Below are 25,610 nucleotides of genomic sequence, written 5' to 3' on the forward strand. Positions count from 1 at the left end.
AGCTTAAGGTGGTGGGCCGACATCCAAGTTGAGATATCTGCCAGGCACGCAGAGATGCGTGTCACCACCTGGGTGTCAGAAGGGGGAAAGAGAAAAGTAGTTGAGTGTCATCCACATAGCAATAATAGGAGAGACCATGTGAGGATATGATGGAGCCGAGTGACTTGGTGTATAGAGAGAAGAGGGCCTAGAACCGAGCCCTGGGGGACACCAGTAGATCTGTGTCCATGTGGTGCACGTGGACACAAATCCTCTCCACGTCACCTGGTAGGAGCGGCCTTTCAGGTAGGATGCAATCCAAGAGTGTGCAGAGCCTGAGATGCCCAGCCCTGAGAGGGTTGAGAGGAGGATCTGATGGTTCATGTTGTCGAAGGCAGCGGATAGCTCTAGGAGGATGAGAACAGAGGAGCGAGAGTCAGCTTTGGCAGTGTGGAGAGTCTCAGTGACACAGAGAAGAGCAGTCTTGGTTGAGTGACCAGTCTTGAAGCCTGACTGGTTAGGGTCAAGAAGATGGTTCTGAGAGAGATAATGAGAAAGTTGATCATAGACATCACGCTGAAGTGTTTTGGAAAGAAAATAAAGAAGGGATACAGGTCTATAGTTTGACGTCAGATGAGTCGAGTGTTGGTTTCTTTAGGAGGGGAGCAACTCGGGCCATTTTGAAGTCAGAGGGGACGCAGCCAGTGGTCAGGGATGAGTTTATGGGGGAAGTGAGGAATGGGAGAAAGTCTCCAGAGATGTTCTGGAGGAGGGGATGGGGTCGAGCAGGCAGGTTGTCGAGTGGCCAGACCTCACTAGTCGCAGGATGTCATCTGGAGAGAGAGGGGAGAAAGAGGTCAAGGCGTATTCAAATCAAATCAAATCAAATTGTATTGGTCACATGCGCCGAATACAACAGGTGCAGACATTACAGTGAAATGTTTACTTACAGCCCTTAACCAACAGTGCATTTATTTTAAACAAAAAAAGTAAAAATAAAACAACAACAAAAAAAGTGTTGAGAAAAAAAAAAGAGCAGAAGTAAAATAAAGTGACAGTAGGGAGGCTATATATACAGGGGGGTACCGTTGCAGAGTCAATGTGCGGGGGCACCAGCTAGTTGAGGTAGTTGAGGTAATATGTACATGTGGGTAGAGTTAAAGTGACTATGCATAAATAATTAACAGAGTAGCAGTATTGTAGTTCTCTGTGAGTGAGACCAGTGGACTCAATAGGCTGAGTGAATGAGTAGCGGATGTCGTCAACCTTTTTTTCTAAAGTGGTTGACAAAGTCGTCCGCAGAGAGGGAGGAGGAGGAGGGGGTGGAGGATTAAGGAGGGAGGAGAAGGTGGAAAATAGTTTCCTAGGGTTAGAGGCAGAAGCTTGAAATGTAGTGGTAGAAAGTGGCTTTAGCAGCGGATACAGAGGAAGAGAAGGTAACGAGGGAGTGAAAGGATGATAGGTTCTCCGGAAGTTTAGTTTTCCTAAATTTTTTGCTCAGCTGCCCGCAGCCCTGTTCTGTAAGCTCGCAATGAGTCACTCAGCCACGGAGCAGAAGGGGAGGGCCAAGCCGGCCGGCCGGGGGGAAAGGGGACAGTACGAGTCATAGGATGCGAAAAGGGAGGTGAGTAGGGTCGAAGAGGCAGAGTCAGGAGACAGGAGGGAAAAGGATTTAGCAAAAGGGAGAGATGATTGGATAGAAGAGGAGAGCGAGAGAGCGAAGACTACGACGGCGCATGACCATCTGGGTATGGGCTGAGTGGTTAGGGTTGGAGTAAAGGGAGACAGAAATGGAAACAAAGTAGTGACCAGAGACCTGTGTCGTAGAAATTCTAACCAGGAAGGAGAGACTGTCATTTCTTCAAACAATCATCTTTATTTAATAAGAATTGCAAAAATGAAGCTTGTCGACCCCACACTCGAGTGTAGGACAGAGAGCTTAATACAAAAAAATGTAGAGGTCTTAAATAGTAGACCTAGAAAATGCTTAGTCATGGCTGGTTTCACCCCTCCCCGGTAGATCAGGGCATCATAAGCTACCTTGTGTTCATCTTGTGGTTATGTGTATCGAGTGTTGTTTACCCCCCCATTTAGTTCTCATAAGCAAAGATGACTTGAAACAATAACAGTACTGTTCTGTTAAAGCTCTCTCTATCCTGAGTCACACCATGTCCTTGACTATAAGCCCAGACCAGCTAAGGGGAAGCATCCTTTTGCAGAAGTGCAGCATTAATAGTGTTAGGTTCTAAATAACCAGAGTAAAACTCAGACGATTAGTAAAGCTCAACCAAGTTGATTCACCCATTGGGTCCCACAGCTGTATAAGACAAAAAACAGGTTCCAACCAACACAGATATTTATACTCCAATTTAGGTGAACTCCTCCTTCCCTATAAACATTACATCTTCATTGCTAGGCAGGAAGTTAAGTGATGTGACCTCAACCCCATTCCTCTCTAATCCAAAGCTCTCCACCCGTATCAGCGACGGCAATCATGTGATTGCCTCTCCTCTACTCAGTACATTCCAAAGCCCCCTGGCTCCTATCCAACCTTCATTGACCCCACCATATACATTCCTCCTACAGATGACCATTAACCTCTGTTGTATAAACCAGACTATGGCACTCCTCATGTCTCTAGTATAACTGATGATTAACAATATTTAAAGTTTAGAAATCCGAACCCATCAATAGTAAGAGATCCTCCACCAATGGTAAAAGGTCTCTTACTATTGCCAAGCACATAGTTGTTAACTATCAATATTCATACAGCTATAGTCAACAAAGGTAAATACATAATTTTTTCCCTTACACCTGGAGGGGGGTTTCAGTGAGATTAGTAGGCGAGCAGCCTCTAGTAAAGATGAGGTCAAGCGTATTGCCTGCCTTGTGAGTTGGAGGGGATTGGGTGAGGTCAAAAGGCAAGGAGGGGAAAGAGAGAGTTGGAAAGAAATGAATCCAAGGCAGACGTCAGGAGGTTGAAGTCACCAGTACGAAGAGCGGTGAGCCATCTTCAGGAAATTAGCTTATCAAGGTGTCAATCTCATTGAGGAACTCTCCAAGGGCACCTGGTGGGCGATAGATGACAATAATGTGAAGCTTGAGTGGACAAATGACAGCGTGGAATTCATATGAGGAGATGGACAGGTGAGAGAGGGAGAAAAGAGAATATCTCCACCTGTGCCACCACCGCGAAGACCAGATGCTCTTGGACTATGAGAGAAAACATAGATGACGAAAGAGCAGCTGGAGTAGCAGTGTTCTCTGGGGTGATCCATGTCTCCGTCAGGGCCAAAAAGTCGACGTACTGAAGGGCAGCATAGGCTGAGATGAACTAGGCGTTCTTGACCGCAGAGCGGCAGTTCCAAACGCTGCCAGAGACCCGGAATTCCACATGGGTTGTGCACGCAGGGTACACTAAATTAGAAGGGTTGCAGCCAAGGGGTGGGGAACGTCTGTAAAGACTACAGGGAGAGGTGCGAACAGGTATAGAAAATACACAGAGTTGACAAAGCTACAAAAGAGCAAAATCAGAATCTGTAAATAACTAGGTAAGATATACACAAGTGAGAGAGTGGTGTGGAGCCCTCCTCTCCTTCCTTCCTCCAACAACTCCACAGAACCGTCTTTGTTTCGGCGATGGTCTTAGTTTTGAGACAAACTGACACGACCGCCGCTTACAGCTGCTGCTGAGAAACCAGGAGAGACTGAAGAACTAACACTAATTGCTAATTGCCTAGCGAAGGTGGAGAGCACACCTCCCTGTACTAATTGCTGATTGCCCAGGAGTGGTGAAACCACTCCCCCTCCAATACAGCCACTGATTACGAAAACAAGTCACAAATTGCCCTGTACCTTGATCCTGGTTGATGTGTCAACAACTATCTGCAAATTATGAGCAGTCAGCAGTTCACACAGCAGGTAGGCCACTGTGAAGACAGTCAGCACTTAAAGTAGATGGCCCTAGCTAGCAAAAAGACAGTACTAGACCACAACAGATAAAGACAAAAAAAATTATATACAGTGGGGAGAACAAGTATTTGATACACTGCCGATTTTGCAGGTTTTCCTACTTACAAAGCATGTAGAGGTCTGTAATGTTTATCATAGGTACACTTCAACTGTGAAACAAAAATCCAGAAAATCACATTGTATGATTTTTTTTGTAATTAATTTGCATTTTATTGCATGACATAAGTATTTGATCACCTACCAACCAGTAAGAATTCCGGGTCTCACAGACCTGTTAGTTTTTCTTTAAGAAGCCCTCCTGTTCTCCACTCATTACCTGTATTAACTGCACCTGTTTGAACTCATTACCTGTATAAAAGACACCTGTCCACACACTCAATCAAACAGACTCCAACCTCTCCACAATGGCCAAGACCAGAGAGCTGTGTAAGGACATCAGGGATAAAATTGTAGACCTGCACAAGGCTGGGATGGGCTACAGGACAATAGGCAAGCAGCTTGGTGAGAAGGCAACAACTGTTGGCGCAATTATTAGAAAATGGAAGAAGTTCAAGATGACGGTCAATCATCTGGATGATCCAGAGGAGGAATGGGAGAAGGTCATGTGGTCTGATGAGACAAAAATAGAGCTTTTTGGTCTAAACTCCACTCGCCGTGTTTGGAGGAAGAAGAAGGATGAGTACAACCCCAAGAACACCATCACAACCATGAAGCATGGAGGTGGAAACATCATTCTTTGGGGATGCTTTTCTGCAAAGGGGACAGGACGACTGCACCGTATTGAGGGGAGGATGGATGGGGCCATGTATCGTGAGATCTTGGCCAACAACCTCCTTCCCTCAGTAAGAGCATTGAAGATGGGTCGTGGCTGGGTCTTCCAGCATGACAACGACCCGAAAACACACAGCCAGGGCAACTAAGGAGTGGCTCCGTAAGAAGCATCTCAAGGTCTTGGAGTGGCCTAGCCAGTCTCCAGACCTGAACCCAATAGAAAATCTTTGGAGGGAGCTGAAAGTCCGTATTGCCCAGCGACATCCCCGAAACCTGAAGGATCTGGAGAAGGTCTGTATGGATGAGTGGGCCAAAATCCCTGCTGCAGTGTGTGCAAACCTGGTCAAGACCTACAGGAAACGTATGATCTCTGTAATTGCAAACAAAGGTTTCTGTACCAAATATTAAGTTCTGCTTTTCTGATGTATCAAATACTTATGTCATGCAATAAAATGCAAATTCATTACTTAAAAACCATACAATGTGATTTTCTGGACATTACAGACCTATACATGCTTTGTAAGTAGGAAAACCTACAAAATCGGCAGTGTATCAAATACTTGTTCTCCCCACTGTACTTATCACTCCTGGAGATATCAGGAGTCCTCTAGCTATAGAATGAAGCACACTGAAATGGAGCCTGAGAAGCTGGTTATATACAGTAAACTCAGAAAAGAGATGTTAACCCTCTCTCCCACTGTACCCTTATGACTACTGTCTTGGCGCCTGAGAAGCTGGTTATATACTCAGAAAATAGATGTTAACCCTCTCTCCCACTGTGCCACAAAGAGGGACTTAGGAAAATTACAATTGGCTCAGAACAGGGCAGCACAGCTGGCCCTTAAAAGTACACGCAGAGCTAACATTAATGATATGCATGTCAATCTCTCATGGCTCAAAGTGGAAGAGAGATTGACTTCATCGCTACTTGTTTTTGTAAGAAGTGTTGACAAGCTGAATGTACCGAGGTGTCCGTTTAAACTACTAGCACACAGCTCGGACACCCATGCATACCCCACAAGACATGCCACCAGAGGTCTCTTCACAATCCCCAAGTCCAGAACAGACTATGAGAGGCGCACAGTACTACATAGAGCCATGACTACATGGAACTCTATTCCACATCGGGTAACTGATGCAAGCAGTAGAATCAGATTTTAAAAAACAGGTAAAAATACACCTTATGGAACAGCGGGGACTGTGAAGAGACACACACAAGCGGTACAGACACACGCATATGCACACAAGCGCTAGCACACGCACTCTACACACACGTACATTGCAATATTGTTGTGTGGCGGTATTATACATTTTGCATTGTACATTTTGTATTGTAGATACTCCTGAGTGGCGCAGTGGTCTAAGGCACTGCATCGCAGTGCTAGCTGTACCACTAGAGATCCTGGTTCGAATCCAGGCTCTGTCGTAGCCGGCCGCGACCGGGAGACCCATGGGGCGGCTCACAATTGGCCCAGCGTCGTCCAGGGTAGGGGAGGGAATGGCCGGCAGGGATGTAGCTTAGTTGGTAGAGCATGGCGTTTGCAACGCCAGGGTTGTGGGTTCGATTCCCACGGGGGGCCAGTATGAAAAATAAAATAATGTATGCACTCACTAACTGTAAGTCACTCTGGATAAGAGCGTCTGCTAAATGACAAAAATGTAAAACTGTAGATATGTAGTGGTGTAATAATGTTATTATGTACTGTTTTATCTTTTTTCGTATATGTAATGTAAGTGCTTTAATGTGTTTGGTCCCCAGGAAGAGTAGCTGCTGCCTTGGCAGCAGCTAATGGGGATCCCTAATAAATACAAATACCCTTATGACAACTGTCTTGTGGTAGGAACAGGTAGTGCCTGTTGTATTCAGCGATGTGCTGTCGACAACTAAGCATTGATGCAGGGTGATTGTTTATCTGGAGTTAATTTTAATCCTAAAAAATGAATAATGTATCTAACGTTTGTATATTATCTTATCTAACCTAACTTTTAGACTTGGCCCTCTTGATTTTTCTGTTATGTACCTTTTTGCTGTAGTCTCCTGTGGAATGGACTTTGTGTGAACTCTGTGTATCTCTCTCTCTGTGTTCCTATCAGTGTGGTGAATGCTCTGGAGCTGAAGGACCACCTCCACAAGCAGGCAAAGAACCTATCAGCTGGGATCAAGAGGAAGGTGAGAGTGAGAGAGAGAGAGAGCACCACTTCCACTTTACACTCTGTCTACTCTCTACACACCTTTACATAACAGTGTGCAAAGGGAGACTTTTAGTTCTAAACTGCCTGTCAGGGAGACATTTGGAGAGCTGAAATGGGGTTGCTCCATAGACTCAGTTGCGGCCTAGCAGTGCCATCCATCATTTCATGTGATGTTTGGTAATAGAGAGAGTAAATAAGGTGAGTATTTCCTCCCTCCAGCTCAAACAACCCTACAATGTTAGCTGGGAATCAGTGTGTAAAATAACCACCAAGCTTAGCCCATCAACATTCACCAAATCATAACCCCTTACTTTGCTCACTTGTTTCATTTGTACATCTATGTCACAGTATGTTGACTGCTGTCTCGACCTCTGAATGCCCGGCTATGAAAAGCCAACTGACATTTACTCCTGAGGTGCTGACCTGTTGCACCCCCTACAACCACTGTGATTATTATTTGACCCTGCTGGTCATTTATGAACGTTAGAACATCTTGAAGAACGATCTGGCCGTAATGGCCATGTAATCTTATAATCTCAACCCGGGAAAGACAGAATAGGACTGGACACCCCTCAGAGCCTGGTTCCTCTCTAGGTTTCTTCCTGTCTTTCTAGGGAATTTTTCCTAGCCACCTTGCTTCTACATCTGCATTGCTTGCTGTTTCAAATCAAATCAAATCAAATCAAATTTTATTGGTCACATGCGCCGAATACAACAGGTGCAGACATTACAGTGAAATGCTTACTTACAGCCCTTAACCAACAGTGCATTTATTTTAAACAAAAAAGTAAGAATAAAACAACAACAAAAAAGTGTTGAGAAAAAAAGAGCAGAAGTAAAAAATAAAGTGACAGTAGGGAGGCTATATATACAATAGAATAAAGTGACAGTAGGGAGGCTATATATACAGGGGGGTACCGTTGCATAGTCAATGTGCGGGGGCACCGGCTAGTTGAGGTAATATGTACATGTGGGTAGAGTTAAAGTGACTATGCATAAATACTTAACAGAGTAGCAGCAGCGTAAAAAGGATGGGGTGGGGGGGCAGTGCAAATAGTCCGGGTAGCCATGATTAGCTGTTCAGGAGTCTTATGGTTTGGGGTTTTAGGCTGGGTTTCTGTATAAGCACTTTGTGACATCTGCTGATATATAAAGAGCTTTATACATACATTTGATTTGTGTGTTTCAGCCTAGCCCAAACATTCAAATCCTTTTGCCCTCACTAATTCTTACTTGCCTGTTTCATTTGTAGCCTAATAATACCTGTGCCACACTTTGTTGACTGTATTTGTTTGTGTTTCCTGTTTGTGTGTTTCAGTTGTGCTTTGCTCTCAGCATGTTGGGGAACCCTCAGATAGTTCTGCTGGATGAGCCTTCTACAGGGATGGACCCCAAGTCCAAACAACGCATGTGGTGAGATCCATGCTCCTCTCTCTGGGATAGGCACAATCAGACCAAAACAATGTTGTTGACAAGAAATGGTTGTGCGGTACAAGGCTGAGAAATTACAGCAAAAGCACACAGTCAATAGAAACCAGAATGTATCGTGTGTCATGTAATTTTTATATGTACACTATACAATGCATTCGGAAAGTATTCTGACCGTTCACTTTTTCCACATTTTGTTATGTTACAGCCTTATTCTAAAATTGATTAAATTAATATTTTTCCTCATCAATCTACACACAATACCCCATAATGACAAAGCGAAAAGAGGTTTGTAGAAATATTTGCAAATGTATAACAAATAAAAAACGGAAATACCTTATTTACATAAGTATTCAAACCATTTTGCTATGAGACTCGAAATTAAGCTCAGGTGCATCCTGTTTCCATTGATCATCCTTGAGATGTTTCTACAACTTGATTGGAGTCCACCTGTGGAATAATTCAATTGATTGGACATGATTTGGAAAGACACACCTGTCTATATAAGGTTCCACAGTTGACAGTGCATGTCAGAGCAAAAACCAAGCCATAAGGTCGAAGGAATTGTCCGTAGAGCGCCGAGACAGGATTGTGTCAAGGCACAGATCTGGGGAAGGGTACCCAAAGATTTCTGCAGCATTGAAGGTCCCCAAGAACAAAGTGGCCTCCATCATTCTTAAATGGAAGACGTTTGGAACCACCAAGACTCTTCCTAGAGCTGGCCGCCCGGCCAAACTGAGCAATCGGGGGAGAAGGGACTTGGTCATGGAGGTGACCAAGAACCCGATGGTCACTCTGACAGAGCTCCAGAGTTCCTCTATGGAGATGGGAAAACCTTCTAGAAGGACAACCATCTCTGCAGCACTCCACCAATCAGGCCTTTATGGTAGAGTGGCCAGACAGAAGCCACTCCTCAGTAAAATGCACATGACAGCCCGCTTGGAGTTTGCCAAAAGGCACCTGAAGGACTCAGACCATGAGAAACAAAATTATCTGGTCTGATGAAACAAAGATTGAACTCTTTGACCTGAATGCCAAGCGTCACGTCTGGAGGAAACATGGCACCATCTCTACGGTGAAGCATGGTGGTGCCAGCATCATGCTGTGGGGACTGGGAGACTAGTCAGGATCGATGGGAAAGATGAACGGAGCAAAGTACAGAGAGATCCTTGATGAAAACCTGCTCCAGAGCACTCAGGATCTTAGACAGTTCACCTTCCAACAGGACAACGACCCTAAGCAAACAGCCAAGACAATGCAGGAGTGTCTTCGGGAGAAGTCTGTGAATGTCCTTGAGTGGCCCAGCCTTGAACCCAATCGAACATCTCTGGAGAGACCTGGAAATAGCTGTGCAGTGACGCTCCCCATCCAACCTGACAGCGCTTAAGAGGATCTGCAGAGAAGAATGGGATAAACTCCCCAAATACAGGTGTGCCAAGCTTGAAGCATCATACCCAAGAAGACTCGAGGCTGTAATCGCTGCCAAAGGTGCTTCAACAAAGTACTGAGTAAAGGGTCTGAATACTTATGTAAATGTGATATTTTTAATACAATTGCAAAGATTTCTAAAAACCTGTTTTTGCTTTGTCATTATGGGGTATTGTGTGTAGATTGATGAGGGGGGGAAAATAATTTCATCCATTTCAGAATAAGGCTGTAACGTAACAAAATGTGGAAAAGGTAAATGGGTCTGAATACTTTCCAAATGCATGTGGACACACCTTCAAATTAGTGGATTCAGCTATTTCAGCCACAACCGTTACTGACAGGTATATAAAATCGAGCATACAGCCATGCAATCTCCATAGACAAACATTGGCAGTAGAACGGCCTTACTGAAGAGCTGTGACTTTCAACGTGGCACCGTCATAGGATGCCACCTTTCTAACAAGTCAGTTTGTCAAATATCTGCCTTGCTAGAGCCCCGGTCAACTGTAAGTGCTGTTATTGTGAAGTGGAAACGTCTAGGAGCAAACAACGGCTCAGCTGCAAAGTGGTAGGCCACACAAGCTCACAGAACGGGACTGCCGATGTGCTGAAGCGTGTAGCGGATTAAAATAGTCTGTCCTCGGTTGCAACACTCACTACCAAGTTCCAAACTGCCTCTGGAAGCAACATCAGCACAATAACTGTTCGTCGGGAGCTTCATGAAATGGGTTTCCATGGCCGAGCAGCCGCACACAAGCCTAAGATCACCATGCGAAGTGTCGGCTGGAGGGGTGTAAAGCTCGCTGCCATTGGTCTCTGGAGCAGTGAAAACGCGTTCACTGGAGTGATGAATCACGCTTCACCATCTGGCAGTCCAACGGACAAATCTGGGTTTGGCGGATGCCAGGAGGACACTACCTGCCCGAATGCATATTGCCAACTGTAAAGTTTGGTGGAGGAATAATGGTCTGGGGCTGTTTTTCATGGTTCGGGCTAGGTCCCTTAGTTCCAGTGAAGGGAAATCTTAACACTACAGTATACAATGACATTCTAGATGATTCTGTGCTTCCAACTTTGTGGCAACAGTTTGGGGAAGGCCCTTTCCTGTTTCAGCATGACAGTGCCCCCGTGCACAAAGCGAGGTCCATACAGAAATGGTTTGTCGAGATCGGTGTGGTAGAACCTGACCTCAACCCCATAGAACAACTTTGGGATGAATTGGAACACTGACTGCGAGCCAGGCCTAATCGCCCAACATTACTAATGCTCTTGTGGCTGAATGGAAGCAAGTCCCTGCAGCAATGTTCCAACATCTAGTGGAAAGCCTTCCCAGAAGAGTGGAGGCTGTTATAGCAGTAAAGGGGGGACGAGCTCCATATTAATGCCCATGAGTTTGGAATGAGATGTTTGATGAGCAGGTGTCCACATACTTTTGGTTATGTAGTATATGTCAACTTCAGCTTCAAAGGTTTTCAGTTTGTCTTTTAGTTTTAGATGTAATTGTTATACTCTGTAAAGTAGCCAGTAAAGAGCTACGGCTGTGGTGGTCCTGTCGCTCTGTTTCATCCTGTCTCCAGGAGGGCTATCCGGGCAGCGTTTAAGAACCGCCAGCGTGGGGCCATTCTGACCACTCACTACATGGAGGAGGCTGAGGCTGTGTGTGACCGCGTGGCCATCATGGTGTCAGGGCAGCTCAGGTGAGTGTTGGGGTATCAGAGTAGAGGTGAAGATGGGTGGAACATAGAGTTGGATAGAGGGTGCACTTGCCACAATGCCGTTTGTGGTGTGCCCTCTATCCAACTCAATGAGCTCTGGCATTGGGGAAAAGGTGTAATATGTTGCCATTACATTGCTATAGCTAATAATCTATGTCGCAGTAACTAGGTTATAAGTTATTTCGTTGTAATAACTTTGTTACAAGTACTTTGTCTTTTTGTCATACTGTATTGAGGTATTTTTTAGTGTTTAGATGTTTTGTTTGGTGTTGAGATCAGGTGGTCTATTGGGGAGTTGATTTGTGGTGGTTGTGATGAGGATGATGGCGATGATAATGAGGATGTGTTATATCTCTCTCAGGTGTATTGGGTCTATCTAGTTGTGATTATGGTGATGATGAGGATATATCTCTGTCTCTAAGGTGTATTGGGTCTATCCAGCACCTGAAGGGGAAGTATGGGCGTGGCTACAGCCTGGAAGTGAAGCTGAGAGAGGAGCTGACGGGGCTCCAGCAGGTGGCACTGCTCCACAAGGAGATCCGACGAATCTTTCCTCACGCTGCAAGACAGGAGAGGTGAGTCAGAGCAGAGGTGTGTGTGTGTGTGTGTAATGAAATGCTAAATCCCGCTGCCTCTGTCTTGCAGCTTTGCCACGCTGATGGTTTACAAGATCCCCATGGAGGATGTCAAGTCACTGGCCAAGTCCTTCTCTCAGCTAGAGAGTGGTGAGAGTGTGTGTGTGTGTGTGTGTGTGTGTGTGTGTGATCACTCTCTGAACATCTGCCTCATGTTTCATTGATCAGTTACAATTTAGTCAAAATGCATTTTGTTCTAATGTCCTCTACTCTCCCTTGCCTCCAGCTAAGCAAGCCTTCAACTTTGAAGAGTACAACTTTTCACAATCTACCTTAGAGCAGGTAAGTACTCATTTGTGAACCTTACCTTGAATATCATGTGATGATGTTACATCAACTGCAATGCAAACCCCATCCACTTCCTGACCATTTGTCTGAACTAGTCTCTCTCTCACTCTCACCCCCTCTCTCAGGTCTTCATGGAGTTTGCTAAGGAGCAGGAGAACGAGGAGGAGGAGGTGGGTTCCCTCAGCACCACGTTCCAGTGGCAGCGGCTCCGCCAGGATGGCCCTGTGCCTGTCAACCACCCAGACAGCATCGTGCACCAGCTGTGAGCTCCACTATGGGGAGGCTGTCTGTGGCTGGCTCCCATTCTCCCTGCCTACATGGCACTAACCTCGTCCCCAGGCTAAAGAGGCTGGGATCGAGATTACTATGGCACAGGCTATGCCAGCCCTGGCAGTGCACTCACCCCTCACCTCACCGGCTCACACCACCACCCACCACCAGCCCAAACTAATAGGACAAGATGGGCGTCACAGTACGGACGGACGCCCCTATGGACATGGCCCTGGAGGGCTAGCAACCATACACTCACACCGGAACTGTGTGTGTCTGTGTGGGATGGGAGGTCTCTCTGGGGCTGAGGTGTGTGAGTTGTCCGAACTACTGTGTGTTTTCTGACCTTTGCACTGACTAACCAAGGGGCCTGCTCCGCTCCGCTCCACCCAACCAGAATCTCCCTCCTCTGATGACGCACTGATACGACCTACTCCGGTTTTTCAATAGGTTTTAGTTTTTTTTAAATCTGAATTCACAGGGAGTTGGTATATATGGAGTATTTATTGATTCCTTTTATTTTCCATCCATTTCCCTACCTGGGCTAACCTCGTACCTAGGCAAATTGGAAATGTCTAGTGAACAAGATTATCCATGGGGAATCAGTGCAGTAAGTGTGTTTGCTCGTGTCTTCCACTGTGTTTGTGAAACTATATGTGTGTTTTATAACAACACCAGTCCAGTTCTGGCTCTAGATCCACTAGAACCAAAGCAGCACATCCCTATTCACTCACACACTCCTAACCTAACACGTTGACACTAAGGTGCTTTTAGCGTCTGTAGCATGATGTGGACTATATTTGTGTCGTAGTTGTGTAGGTTGCTTGTTCTGTACGTGTGAGTACAGATAAACTACTGACAGATCAACTGACAGATCTCCAGTACAGATCAACTGACAGATCTCCAGTACAGACAGAGTTACTGGCAGATGGAGTGGCCTTTTTTCGTTGCAAAAGAGGAAACCCAGCAGAACTGGAGCTCCAGTCCCTCTCCTCCCATGCATCGCCCTCTGGTGGGTGTGAAGAAAATCACACCTCACTCTGGCTCTGCCTCTTCTGCACTAAGGGTTTGCTGCTGTTACTCTCTGGCTGCATCTGAAATGGCACAATATTCACTACTTGCTCTGGTCAAAAGTAGGGTACCATTTCTGACACAGCCTCTGTGTTTCTGTGGGGCACTGTGAGTACTGTGTCTCCTCTATACACCAGCATGCATTTCAGTGTTGTTCAGGCCCATTGTATACTATAACCACAGCTCTCCCCAGTTCTCATAGACAAGGAGAAAGAGGCCTCCTTTTGAATGACTTAACATGCTTGTCTGAGAGGAAGAAGTATGGATAAATAAGGGGAAGATGGTCAGTCTTGTATTGTAATGATGCATAAAAGGCACAAGTGTAGGGTTTAGTATGGAGGGTTTAGGGTGGACCCAGTGGCCTTCCACTCCTACAATACTTTAGTGTCTGAATAGGAAGGATAGCTTGGCAATGTAGTATCTTAAATGCACATCAGTATATGTAGCACTCTGGCTTCATCAAACATTTGGTATGGGAACCAAGTCACCAACCTAGAGAATCAATCAATTGGAAGAATATGGTTTGGAAGAGTATGTCTTGTTTTTATTTTATTATTATGATAGCTTTTTGTTCTTTTATCTTGGCCAGGTGTGCTCAAATGGGTATTTTGTGACAATGTTGAATTTTGAATGTATGAAATCATGTCTCCAAAAAGAGGCTTCTTATTTTATCTAGGTGATTATGAGTTTTTTATGTTCTGTTGGACTGTAAGGAGCTCAGTTTTCACTCTGTGTCACTCTGGTGCCACTTTTAACCACAGATATATTTTATTATTTGTATTGTATTTTGTGTGTGTGTGTGTGTGCGACTCATGTTTGGGTACTGCTACAGTACTAATATAACCCTCTCCAAGGAAGCACACTAAGTGTTGGTGCAATACTTAAACAACTGTAAAAATTGTAACTTTTTCTCGTGACATTCAGTTGAGCTTTGAAAGAGCGGATGAGAGATGAACAGAAGGGAGTTTAAAAGAGAATTATTAGTATGTGAGGATGGTGAGACTGAGAGAAGATGTATTGGTTTCCAAATTGAGAGTCCATGGACTTGAACTATAGTTTTCAGATGGTTTGACTTTTTGTGATGCAGGCGTATGCTCGGCATGGTAGATTCTTGATTGCTTGAAACGCATGATCCCTCTGGCCTCTTGCTTGATGAAGTTGCATCACATACTTATAAAGATGCAAACACAATTTCGGGATGCCCTAAAAAGTGTCTACAGTACCTAACTGTCTGTGTCTCACTAAAGATAAATATATTGTACAGTGTGAAACTAGGCATAATACTATGTCTAATTTGATATATTTACCTGTAGCATAAATCACGAGTGCTTGTATTTTCTACAGAAGTGTGTGTTCCTCATTGTTCAGTAGAAGACTTGTCATAGTAGAGAATATCATCCTGCCGTAGAAGACATGTCATAGTAGAGAATATCATCCTGCCGTAGAACATGTGTCATAGTAGAGAATATCATCCTGCCGTAGAACATGTGTCATAGTAGAGAATATCATCCTGCCGTAGAAGACATGTCATAGTAGAGAATATCATCCTGCCGTAGAAGACGTGTCGTAGTAGAGAATATCATCCTGCCGTAGAAGACGTGTCGTAGTAGAGAATATCATCCTGCCGTAGAAGACGTGTCATAGTAGAGAATATGACAGTGAGTCAGATGTGTTGATGTCTTGCCAGCCTCTCTGATACTGAGACTTAATATCAGTCTGTTGGCCATGAGTCTGAATTAAGAAACATTCACAGAGAACAGGAGGCCTTCACTTATTGTTTACGGGTGGTGTGGCCATAGAAATATACTGTTCCAGATGGTCAAAAGACCAAGGTCTGAGGGGCTTTGTCCCTTCTAGCGATTATATTTCTATGAGTGTAGCGCCTATTTTGGGCAGTGATAATCATTGAGCAAAATGCCTCTTGTCCCTTTTTGCCTTCTAACATAAATCCACCTCCCTCCCTCTCTGTGAACTAGATATTTTCTCACGTCTCATCTCTCCAACCTGGGATGCAGAAGCTTTATAGTCGTCATCTCCTTTTTAAGGGAGTTTGTTTATTATAACATTGTTTATTTTAATGGGGAGCTGTGTGAATATTTGTTTTGTAATGTGGTGTTTGGGTTATTGAGGTGTTGGAGCAAGTTACTTGAAGTGGTTGTTCATAGCTTCCTTTGTCTCTACCATGTCATGTGTGGTTTAGTTGATCATTATGCTTATTGTGTTGTCATATAAACTGATGAAAATACTAATGAAGAGGTTGAAGCCCAAGAAATAGGACACAGTAGCATCTCAGAGGCCTGTTTTGCCACCATTGACCTTAATTTGATGGAATATGTTTTATGTTTTCTATTCATATATTTTTTAAAGAAAGTGTTCTGAAAATGTATGTTGGTATAGGACAGGTCTGTTGGGTTTCTGTTAACTTGCCCTCTGAAATTAATTAAAATCGGTTTTATTTTAAATTTGTAACGCATGTTTTCTACTTTACTGTCTCACTCTCAAGAAGGGTATTTGCTACTGAGCATTGTTGGTGAAAAATCAGTGTATGGTTCTGTGATTCCTGGTATTTCTATGATGATACAGTACAACCTGGTGGTCCTCTGTAGCTCAATTGGTAGATTATGGCACTTGTAACGCCAGGGTAGTGGGTTCGATCCCCGGGACCACCCATACATAAAAATGTATGCACACATGACTGTAAGTCGCTTTGGATAAAAGCGTCTGCTAAATGGCATATTATTATTATTACAACCTCTCACAGGCTGCGTTTGTTGTCTGATAATCCTTCTTTCTAGAATACCCCACTGACTGTGTATGCTTAAAGATATTGCTTTGTTGTGTTGACATACTCTAACACTATCGTGTGAGTGGGAGAGCGTTTTTCTTTTTAACTCGGTGAACATTATTTTTGCACACGTAGCCTTGTGCACTTGATCAATGCCTACTATAGTGGTGACTATTGTCGCCACTATAACAGAGCGAAAATATAATGTCTTCTGTTTCATTCTGTATGAGTTGTGTATGGGGTGAGATGGACTACATTCACAGAATTCTTATCTATTTTAAAGTAACTGCCCAGTGGTTCCAGATTTCTATGAAGTATGACCTATAATTACTTACAATATGAGTGAAATAGTTTTCCTTCCAATTTGGGGGGGATTAATTACGTTAAAAGCAGCTTTTTGGAATGGTGTGGGCTAACACCAACAACAGAATGGTGTGGGCATATACCGGTCAAAATATTATTGCAAGTAGACCGCTGATAGGCCAGCTCAGCCTCCTCTAGGGGTGGGGTTTTTGAAGTGTGTTTTTCTCAAATGTTTGCTTCTGCCACATACGAGTATAGGACGAGTCAACATTAGTTGGATACTAGTTAACAGAATATAAACTTTTAAGTGAGATTTTCACTTGGCAGTTACTTTAAGACGTTTTTCCCAAGTGCAATATTTAGATTTGTGTTGTCACAAGCGTTCTATTATAAAGGCTATCATGGTTAACTGAAATATCAATGTATCCTTTATTCTGTGGACTTGAGTGTCACTTGCAGTAAAATATTAATACCATTAGATTGCTTTCCTTTTTCTCTTTTTTGGTGCCCATTCCCATTTTCTTTTTATTCCCTTCCATATGTATTTGCACAGCAAAGCTAAAAAAAATTATTTGGCTCTATACTCCAGCATTTTATTTGAGGGTAGTTTCATACATATCTGTTTTACCATTTAGACATTAAATAACTTAATGTATCTAGTCCCCACATTTGAAGAAGTCATAAGTATTTGGACAAATTCACTTAGTGTATCAAAGTAGTCAAACGTTAAGTATTTGGTCCCATATTCCTTGCACACAATGACTACATCAAGCTTGTGACTCTACAAACTTATTGGATGCATTTGCGGTTTGTTTTGCTTGCAGATAATAAAACTGCCGCTCACAATTTAACCAACACCAATCTATTTTTGTGACTACCTAGACCTACCATTTGGTTTTGAAGTATTGAAACCAAACCACATGATTTGAACGAAAAGTGTTTTCATAAACATGAAAAGGTTAAGGTAAGAAGCGCTCATCATTTCCATTAGGCTACATGTCGTATTAAACGGCATTTAAACACTCTAAATAGGTCAGGAGCAAGACAGGGAGCCTACAGCCTACAAAGGAATACATTGTGAAGCATTAACGAGTGCAACACTAGGCTGGTAGGGACATAAAACGCTCAGCATTTAAACAACATTTACTTGTATTAAATCATTATAGTCTATAAATTGCGCATAAAGGCTGTGACTTAATTATAATTAAATACACATTTAAATTAAAAATGCCTTATTAGGCTCAGTGCCTTTGAATTCATTTTTAGAAACACTAGTTTGGCCAGAGTCTGTGGCTTCAGGCTCATGCGGTGGTGCCTGGAGAGCCGGTCAGCAGCAGAGAATATCCTCTCCTTTCTTGCTGAGCCACTGGGGATGCTAAACACCCGTAGGGCCACTCTTGCCAGGCTGGGCAGAGATGCAGAGTTTTTTTATATATACATTTGAAGTCGGAAGTTTACATACACTTAGGTTGGTGTCATTAAAACTCATTTTTCAACCACTTCACACATTTCTTGTTAACAAACTATAGTTTTGGCAAGTCGGTTAGGACATCTACTTTGTGCATGACACAAATCATTTTTCCAACAATTCTTTACAGACAGATTATTTCACTTATAATTCACTGTATCACAATTCCAGTGGGTCAGAAGTTTACATACACTAAGTTGACTGTGCCTTTAAACAGCTTGGAAAATTCCAGAAAATGATATCATGGCTTTAGAAGCTTCTGATAGGCTAATTGACATAATTTGAGTCAATTGGAGGTGTACCTGTGGATGTATTTCAAGGCCTACCTTCAAACTCAGTGCCTCTTTGCTTGACATCATGGGAAAATCAAAATCAATTGTAGACCTCCACAAGTCTGGTTCATCCTTGGGAGCAATTTCCAAACAACTGAAGGTACCACGTTCATATGTACAAACAATAGTACGCATGTATAAACACCATGGGACCATGCAGCCGTCATACCGCTCAGGAAGGAGATGCGTTCTGTCTCCTAGAGATAAACGTACTTTGGTGCGAAAAGTGCAAATCAATCCCAGAACAACAGCAAAGGACCTTGTGACGATGCTGGAGGAAACAGGTACAAAAGTATCTATATCCACATAAAAACAAGTCCCATATCGACATAACCTGAAAGGCCGCTCAGCAAGGAAGAAGCCACTGCTCCAAAACCGCCATAAAAAAGCCAGACTACGGTTTGCAACTGCACAAGGGGACAAAGATCGTACTTTTTGGAGAAATGTTCTCTGGTCTGATGAAACAAAAATAGAACTGTTTTGCCATAATGACCATTGTTATGTTTGGAGGATAAAAGGGGTTGCTTGCAAGCCGAAGATCACCATCCCAACCGTGAAGCACGGGGGTGGCAGCATCATGCTGTGGGGGTGCTTTGCTGCAGGAGGGACTGGTGCACTTCACAAAATAGATGGCATCATGAGGAAGGAAAATTATGTGGATATATTGAAGCAACATCTCAGGAAGTTAAAGCTTGGTCGCAAATGGCTCTTCCAAATGGACAATAACCCCAAGGATACTTCCAAAGTTGTGGCAAAATGGCTTAAGGACAACAAAGTCAAGGTATTGGAGTGGCCATCACAAAGACCTGACCTCAATCCTATAGAAAATGTGTGGGCAGAACTGAAAAAGCGTGTGCGAGCAAGGAGGCCTACAAACCTGACTCAGTTACACCTGCTCTGTCAGGAGGAATGGGCCAGAATTCATCCAACTTAAGGCAATGCTACCAAATACTAATTGGGTGTATGTAAACTTCTGACCCACTGGGAATGTGATGAAAGAAATACAAGCTCAAATAAATCATTCTCTCTCCTATTATTCTGACATTTCACATTCTTAAAATGAAGTAGTGATCCTAAGCACTGCTTTGCTTTATCTTGGCCAGGTCACAGTTGTAAATGAGAACTTGTTCTCAACTGGCTTACCTGGTTAAATAAAGGTGAAATAAAAAATAAAATAAATAATTGACCTAAAACAGGGAATTTTTACTAGGATTAAATGTCAGGAATTGTGAAAAACTGAGTTTAAATGTATTTGGCTAAGGTGTACAGTGGGGGAAAAAAGTATTTAGTCAGCCACCAATTGTGCAAGTTCTCCCACTTAAAAAGATGAGAGAGGCCTGTAATTTTCATCATAGGTACACGTCAACTATGACAGACAAAATGAGGAAAAAAATTCCAGAAAATCACATTGTAGGATTTTTTATGAATTTATTTGCAAATTATGGTGGAAAATAAGTATTTGGTCACCTACAAACAAGCAATATTTCTGGCTCTCACAGACCTGTAACTTCTTCTTTAAGAGGCTCCTCTGTCCTCCACTCGTTACCTGTATTAATGGCACCTGTTTGAACTTGTTATCAGTATAAAAGACACCTGTCCACAACCTCAAACAGTCACACTCCAAACTCCACTATGGCCAAGACCAAAGAGCTGTCAAAGGACGCCAGAAACAAAATTGTAGACCTGCACCAGGCTGGGAAGACTGAATCTGCAATAGGTAAGCAGCTTGGTTTGAAGAAATCAACTGTGGGAGCAATTATTAGGAAATGGAAGACATACAAGACCACTGATAATCTCCCTCGATCTGGGGCTCCACGCAAGATCTCACCCCGTGGGGTCAAAATGATCACAAGAACGGTGAGCAAAAATCCCAGAACCATACGGGGGGACCTAGTGAATGACCTGCAGAGAGCTGGGACCAAAGTAACAAAGCCTACTATCAGTAACACACTACGCCGCCAGGGACTCAAATACTGCAGTGCCAGACGTGTCCCCCTGCTTAAGCCAGTACACGTCCAGGCCCGTCTGAAGTTTGCTAGAGTGCATTTGGATGATCCAGAAGAGGATTGGGAGAATGTCATATGGTCAGATGAAACCAAAATAGAACTTTTTGGTAAAAACTCAACTCGTCGTGTTTAGAGGACAAAGAATGCTGAGTTGCATCCAAAGAACACCATACCTACTGTGAAGCATGGGGGTGGAAACATCATGCTTTGGGGCTGTTTTTCTGCAAAGGGACCAGGACGACTGATCCGTGTAAAGGAAAGAATGAATGGGGCCATGTATCGTGAGATTTTGAGTGAAAACCTCCTTCCATCAGCAAGGGCATTGAAGATGAAACGTGGCTGGGTCTTTCAGCATGACAATGATCCCAAACACACCGCCCGGGCAACGAAGGAGTGGCTTCGTAAGAAGCATTTCAAGGTCCTGGAGTGGCCTAGCCAGTCTCCAGATCTCAACCCCATAGAAAATCTTTGGAGGGAGTTGAAAGTCCGTGTTGCCCAGCGACAGCCCCAAAACATCACTGCTCTAGAGGAGACCTGCATGGAGGAATGGGCCAAAATACCAGCAACAGTGTGTGAAAACCTTGTGAAGACTTACAGAAAACGTTTGACCTGTGTCATTGCCAACAAAGGGTATATAACAAAGTATTGAGAAACTTTTGTTATTGACCAAATACTTATTTTCCACCATAATTTGCAAATAAATTAATTATAAATCCTACAATGTGATTTTCTGGATTTTTTTCTCTCATTTTGTCTGTCATAGTTGACGTGTACCTATGATGAAAATTACAGGCCTCTCTCATCTTTTTAAGTGGGAGAACTTGCACAATTGGTGGCTGACTGAATACTTTTTTTCCCCACTGTATGTAAACTTCTGACTTCAACTATACACTACCATTCAAAAGTTTGGGGTCACTTAGAAATGTCCTTGTTTTCCATGAAAACATACACAAAATAACTTTGAATAGGAAATATAGCAAAATGCATAGGAAATGTAGTCATTGACAAGGTTAGAAATAATGATTTTTAATTGAAATAATAATTGTGCCCTTCAAACTTTGCTTTCATCAAAGAATCCTCCATTTGCAGCAATTACAGCCTTGCAGACCTTTGACATTCTTGTTGTCAATTTGTTGAGGTAATCTGAAGAGATTTCACCCCATGCTTCCTGAAGCACCTCCCACAAGCTGGATTGACTTGATGGGCACTTCTTACGTACCATACGGTCAAGCTGCTCCCACAACAGCTCAATAGGGTTGAGATCCGGTGACAGTGCTGGCCACTCCATTATAGACAGAATACCAGCTGACTGCTTCTTCCCTAAATAGTTATTGCATAGTTTGGAGCTGTGCTTTGGGTCATTGTCCTGTTGTAGGAGGAAATTGGCTCCAATCAAGCGCCGTCCACAGGGTATAGCATGGCGTTGCAAAATGGATTGATAGCCTTCCTTCTTCAAGATCCCTTTTACCCTGTACAAATCTCCCACTTTACCACCACCAAAGCACCCCCCAGACCATCACATTGCCTCCACCATGCTTGACAGATGGCATCAAGCACTCCTCCAGCATCTTTTCATTTGGTCTGCGTCTCACAAATGTTCTTCTTTGTGATCCGAACACCTCAAACTTCGATTCGTCTGTCCATAACACTTGTTTCCAATCTTCCTCTGTCCAGTGTCTGTGTTCTTTTGCCTATCTTATTATTTTCTTTTTATTGGCCAGTCTCAGATATGGCTTTTTCTTTGCAACTCTGCCTAGAAGGTCAGAATCCCGGAGTCGCCTCTTCACTGTTGACGTTGAGACTGGTGTTTTGCGGGTACTATTTAATGAAGCTGCCAGTTGAGGACCTGTGAGGCGTCTGTTTCTCAAACTAGACACTAATGTATTTGTCCTCTTGCTCAGTTGTGCACCGGGGCCTCCCACTCCTCTTTCTATTCTGGTTAGAGCCAGTTTGCGCTGTTCTGTGAAGGGAGTAGTACACAGCATTGTACGAGATCTTCCATTTCTTGGCAATTTCTCACATGGAATAGCCTTCATTTCTCAGAACAAGAATAGACTGACTAGTTTCAGAAGAAAGTTATTTGTTTCTGGCCATTTTGAGCCTGTAATCGAACCCACAATTGCTGATGATCCAGATACTCAACTTGTCTCAAAAAGGCCAGTTGTATTGCTTCTTTAATCAGCACAACAGTTTTCAGCTGTGCTAACATAATTGCAAAAGGGTTTTCTAATGATCAATTAGCCTTTTAAAATGATAAACTTGGATTAGCAAACACAACGTGCCATTGGAACACAGGACTGATGGTTGCTGATAATGGGCCTCTGTACGCCTATGTAGATATTCCATTAAAAATCAGCCGTTTCCAGCTACAATAGCCATTTACAACATTAACAATGTCTACACTGTATTTCTGATCATTTTTATGTTATTTTAATGGACAAAAAAAATATTTTCTTTCGAAAACAAGGACATTTCTAAGTGACCCCAAACTTTTGAACGGTAGTGTATATACAGTACCAGTCAAAAGTTTGGACACACCTACTCATTCCAGGGATTTTCTTAATTTTTTACTATTTTCTACATTGTAGAATATTGAAGACATCAAAACTCTGAAATAACACATATGGAATCATGTAGTAACCAAAAAAGTGTTAAACAAATCAAAATATATTTTATTTTTGGAAATTCTTCAAAGTAGCCACCCTTTGCCTTGATGACAGCTTTGCACACTCTTGGCATTCTCTCAACCAGCTTCATGAGGTAGTCACCTGGAATGCATTTCAATTAACAGGTGTGCCTTGTTAAAAGTTAATTTGTGTAATTTCTTTCCTTCTTAATGCGTTTGAGCCAATCAGTTGTGTTGTGACAAGGTAGGGGTGGTATACAGAGAATAGCCCTATTTGGTAAAAGACCAAATCCATATTATGGCAAGAACAGCTCAAATAATCAAAGAGAAATGACAGTCCATCATTACTTTAAGACATAAAGGTCAGTCAATCTTGAAAATTTCAAGAACTTTGAAAGCTTCTTCAAGTGCAGTCGCAAAAACCATCAAGCACTATGCTGAAACTGGCTCTCATGAGGACCGCCACAGGAAAGGAAGATCCAGAGTTACCTCTGCTGCAGATGATAAGTTAATTAGCGTTAACTGCACCTCAGATTGCAGCCCAAATAAATGCTTCACAGAGTTCAAGTAACAGACACATCTCAACATCATTGTTCAGAGGAGACTGCGTGAATCAGGCCTTGGTCAAATTCCTGCAAAGAAACCACTACTAAAGGACACCAATAAGAAGAAGAGACTTACTTGGGCCAAGAAACACGAGCAATGGACATTAGATCGGTTGAAATTTGTCCTTTGGTCTGATGAGTCCAAATGTGAGATTTTTGGTTCGAACTGCAGTATCTTAGTGAGTCGCAGCATAGGTGAACGGAGGATCTCTGCATTTGTGGTTCCCACCGTGAAGCATGGAAGAGGACGTGTGATGGTGTGGGGGTGCTTTGCTGGTGACTCTGTCTGTGATTTATTTAGAATACAAGGCACACTTAACCAGCATTCTGCAGCGATACGCCATCCCATCTGATTTGCGCTTAGTGGGACTATCATTTGTTTTTCAAGAGGACAATGACCCATAACACATCTCCAGGCTGTGTAAAGGCTATTTGACCAAGAAGGAGAGTGATGGAGTGCTGCATGAAATGACCTGGCCTCCACAATCACCCGACCTCAACCCAATTGAGATGGTTTGGGATGAGTCAGACCGCAGAGTGAAGGAAAAGCAGCCAACAAGTGCTAAGCATATGTGGGAACTCCTTCAAGACTGTTGGAAAAGCATTCCAGGTGAAGCTGGTTGAGAGAATGCCAAGAGTGTGCAAAGCTGTCATCAACGCAAAGGGTGGCTACTTTGAAGAATATAAAATATATTTTGATTTGTTTAACACTTTTTTCGTTACTACATGATTCCATATGTGTTATTTCATAGTTTTGATGTCTTCACTTTTATACTACAATGTAGAAAATAGTGAAAATAAACAAAAACCCTTGAATGAGTAGGAGTGTCCAAACTTTTGACTGATACTGTATATAGGTAGGCCTAAAGGTTTTTAGGCAAAATAACCCAATCAAAACGGAAGTTGGAATATGCCAGGCCTATTGGGCCAAAATCAATTATGGCCTATTGTATAGATAATAGAACAAAAAATATTTTGCTACAATGACACACTTAGTTAGCTACCCACCTTGTTCCTTTCTGTTAGCATGTGCACGTAGTAAGTACACCATCATGCTTTCGGGATATGTGTATTTTCAGATTCCACAATTATTATTTAGTTGTGGACACTACATCACCGCACTCCCTCTCTTGCTCTTGGTCCTCATCTTTGTAAGTCACCTTGATTTACCACCTGTGTGTTTGATCAGTTTCTATATGAAGAAACGTGAAGTGAGCACAACTGGAGTGAGCAGGCAACGCTCCAGCCTTTGGAAAATCTCGTTTTGTCTTCTTCTAATACCTCTTAAGAGGAAAGTAATCAAAAAGTTACTGAAAGTAATCAGATTACGTTCCTGAGTTTGGGTAATCAGAAAGTGAGGTTACTGATTACAATGGACAGGTAACTGTAATGGATTACATTTAGAAAGTAACCTACCCAATCCTGCTTTACAATATATGAGACATAAAATGAAATGGTCACACTTTATTTGGATAGTCCCGTATACAAATAAACTGAGAAAGAAAAATCACTACAATACACGAACAAAGGTTTCTCCAAGAAGCGGTTACAATTGTATAAACCTATTATAATGTTGTAAGAATATATCGTTTTTCCTGTCATTTACTCATTCTAGAGATTTTATAAAATATTCAAAAAATAATATATATTGGATTTAGGCTCATATATAAAGTTTTTATTTTTGTGTATAAAGAATTTACCAGAGAGAATAAAGAATATTTTTTTCCATCAGAAT

The 25,610-nt window shown here is 42.8% G+C and overlaps 1 protein-coding gene across 2 annotated transcripts in view; it reads left to right on the forward strand.

Moving 5' to 3' along the window:
• LOC311130156 (cholesterol transporter ABCA5-like) overlaps positions 1-17,316 on the forward strand; it is a 94,204-nt gene extending 76,888 nt beyond the window's left edge. Inside the window, exons 31-37 of one of the 2 annotated variants that reach the window (XM_084162844.1) lie at positions 6,817-6,892; positions 8,234-8,328; positions 11,349-11,468; positions 11,909-12,061; positions 12,132-12,211; positions 12,348-12,403; positions 12,535-17,316. In XM_084162844.1, coding sequence (XP_084018970.1) covers positions 6,817-6,892; positions 8,234-8,328; positions 11,349-11,468; positions 11,909-12,061; positions 12,132-12,211; positions 12,348-12,403; positions 12,535-12,675 — 721 coding nt within the window. In that variant the 3' untranslated portion in view covers positions 12,676-17,316. Of the gene's footprint in view, positions 1-6,816; positions 6,893-8,233; positions 8,329-11,348; positions 11,469-11,908; positions 12,062-12,131; positions 12,212-12,347; positions 12,404-12,534 lie in introns of those variants that run through there. The other variant, XM_084162845.1, reaches the window with a different exon arrangement.
• Positions 17,317-25,610: the final 8,294 nt, after the last annotated feature.

Source organism: Coregonus lavaretus (assembly GCF_964263955.1).
Source record: "Coregonus lavaretus genome assembly, chromosome: 1".
NCBI lineage: Eukaryota > Metazoa > Chordata > Actinopteri > Salmoniformes > Salmonidae > Coregonus > Coregonus lavaretus.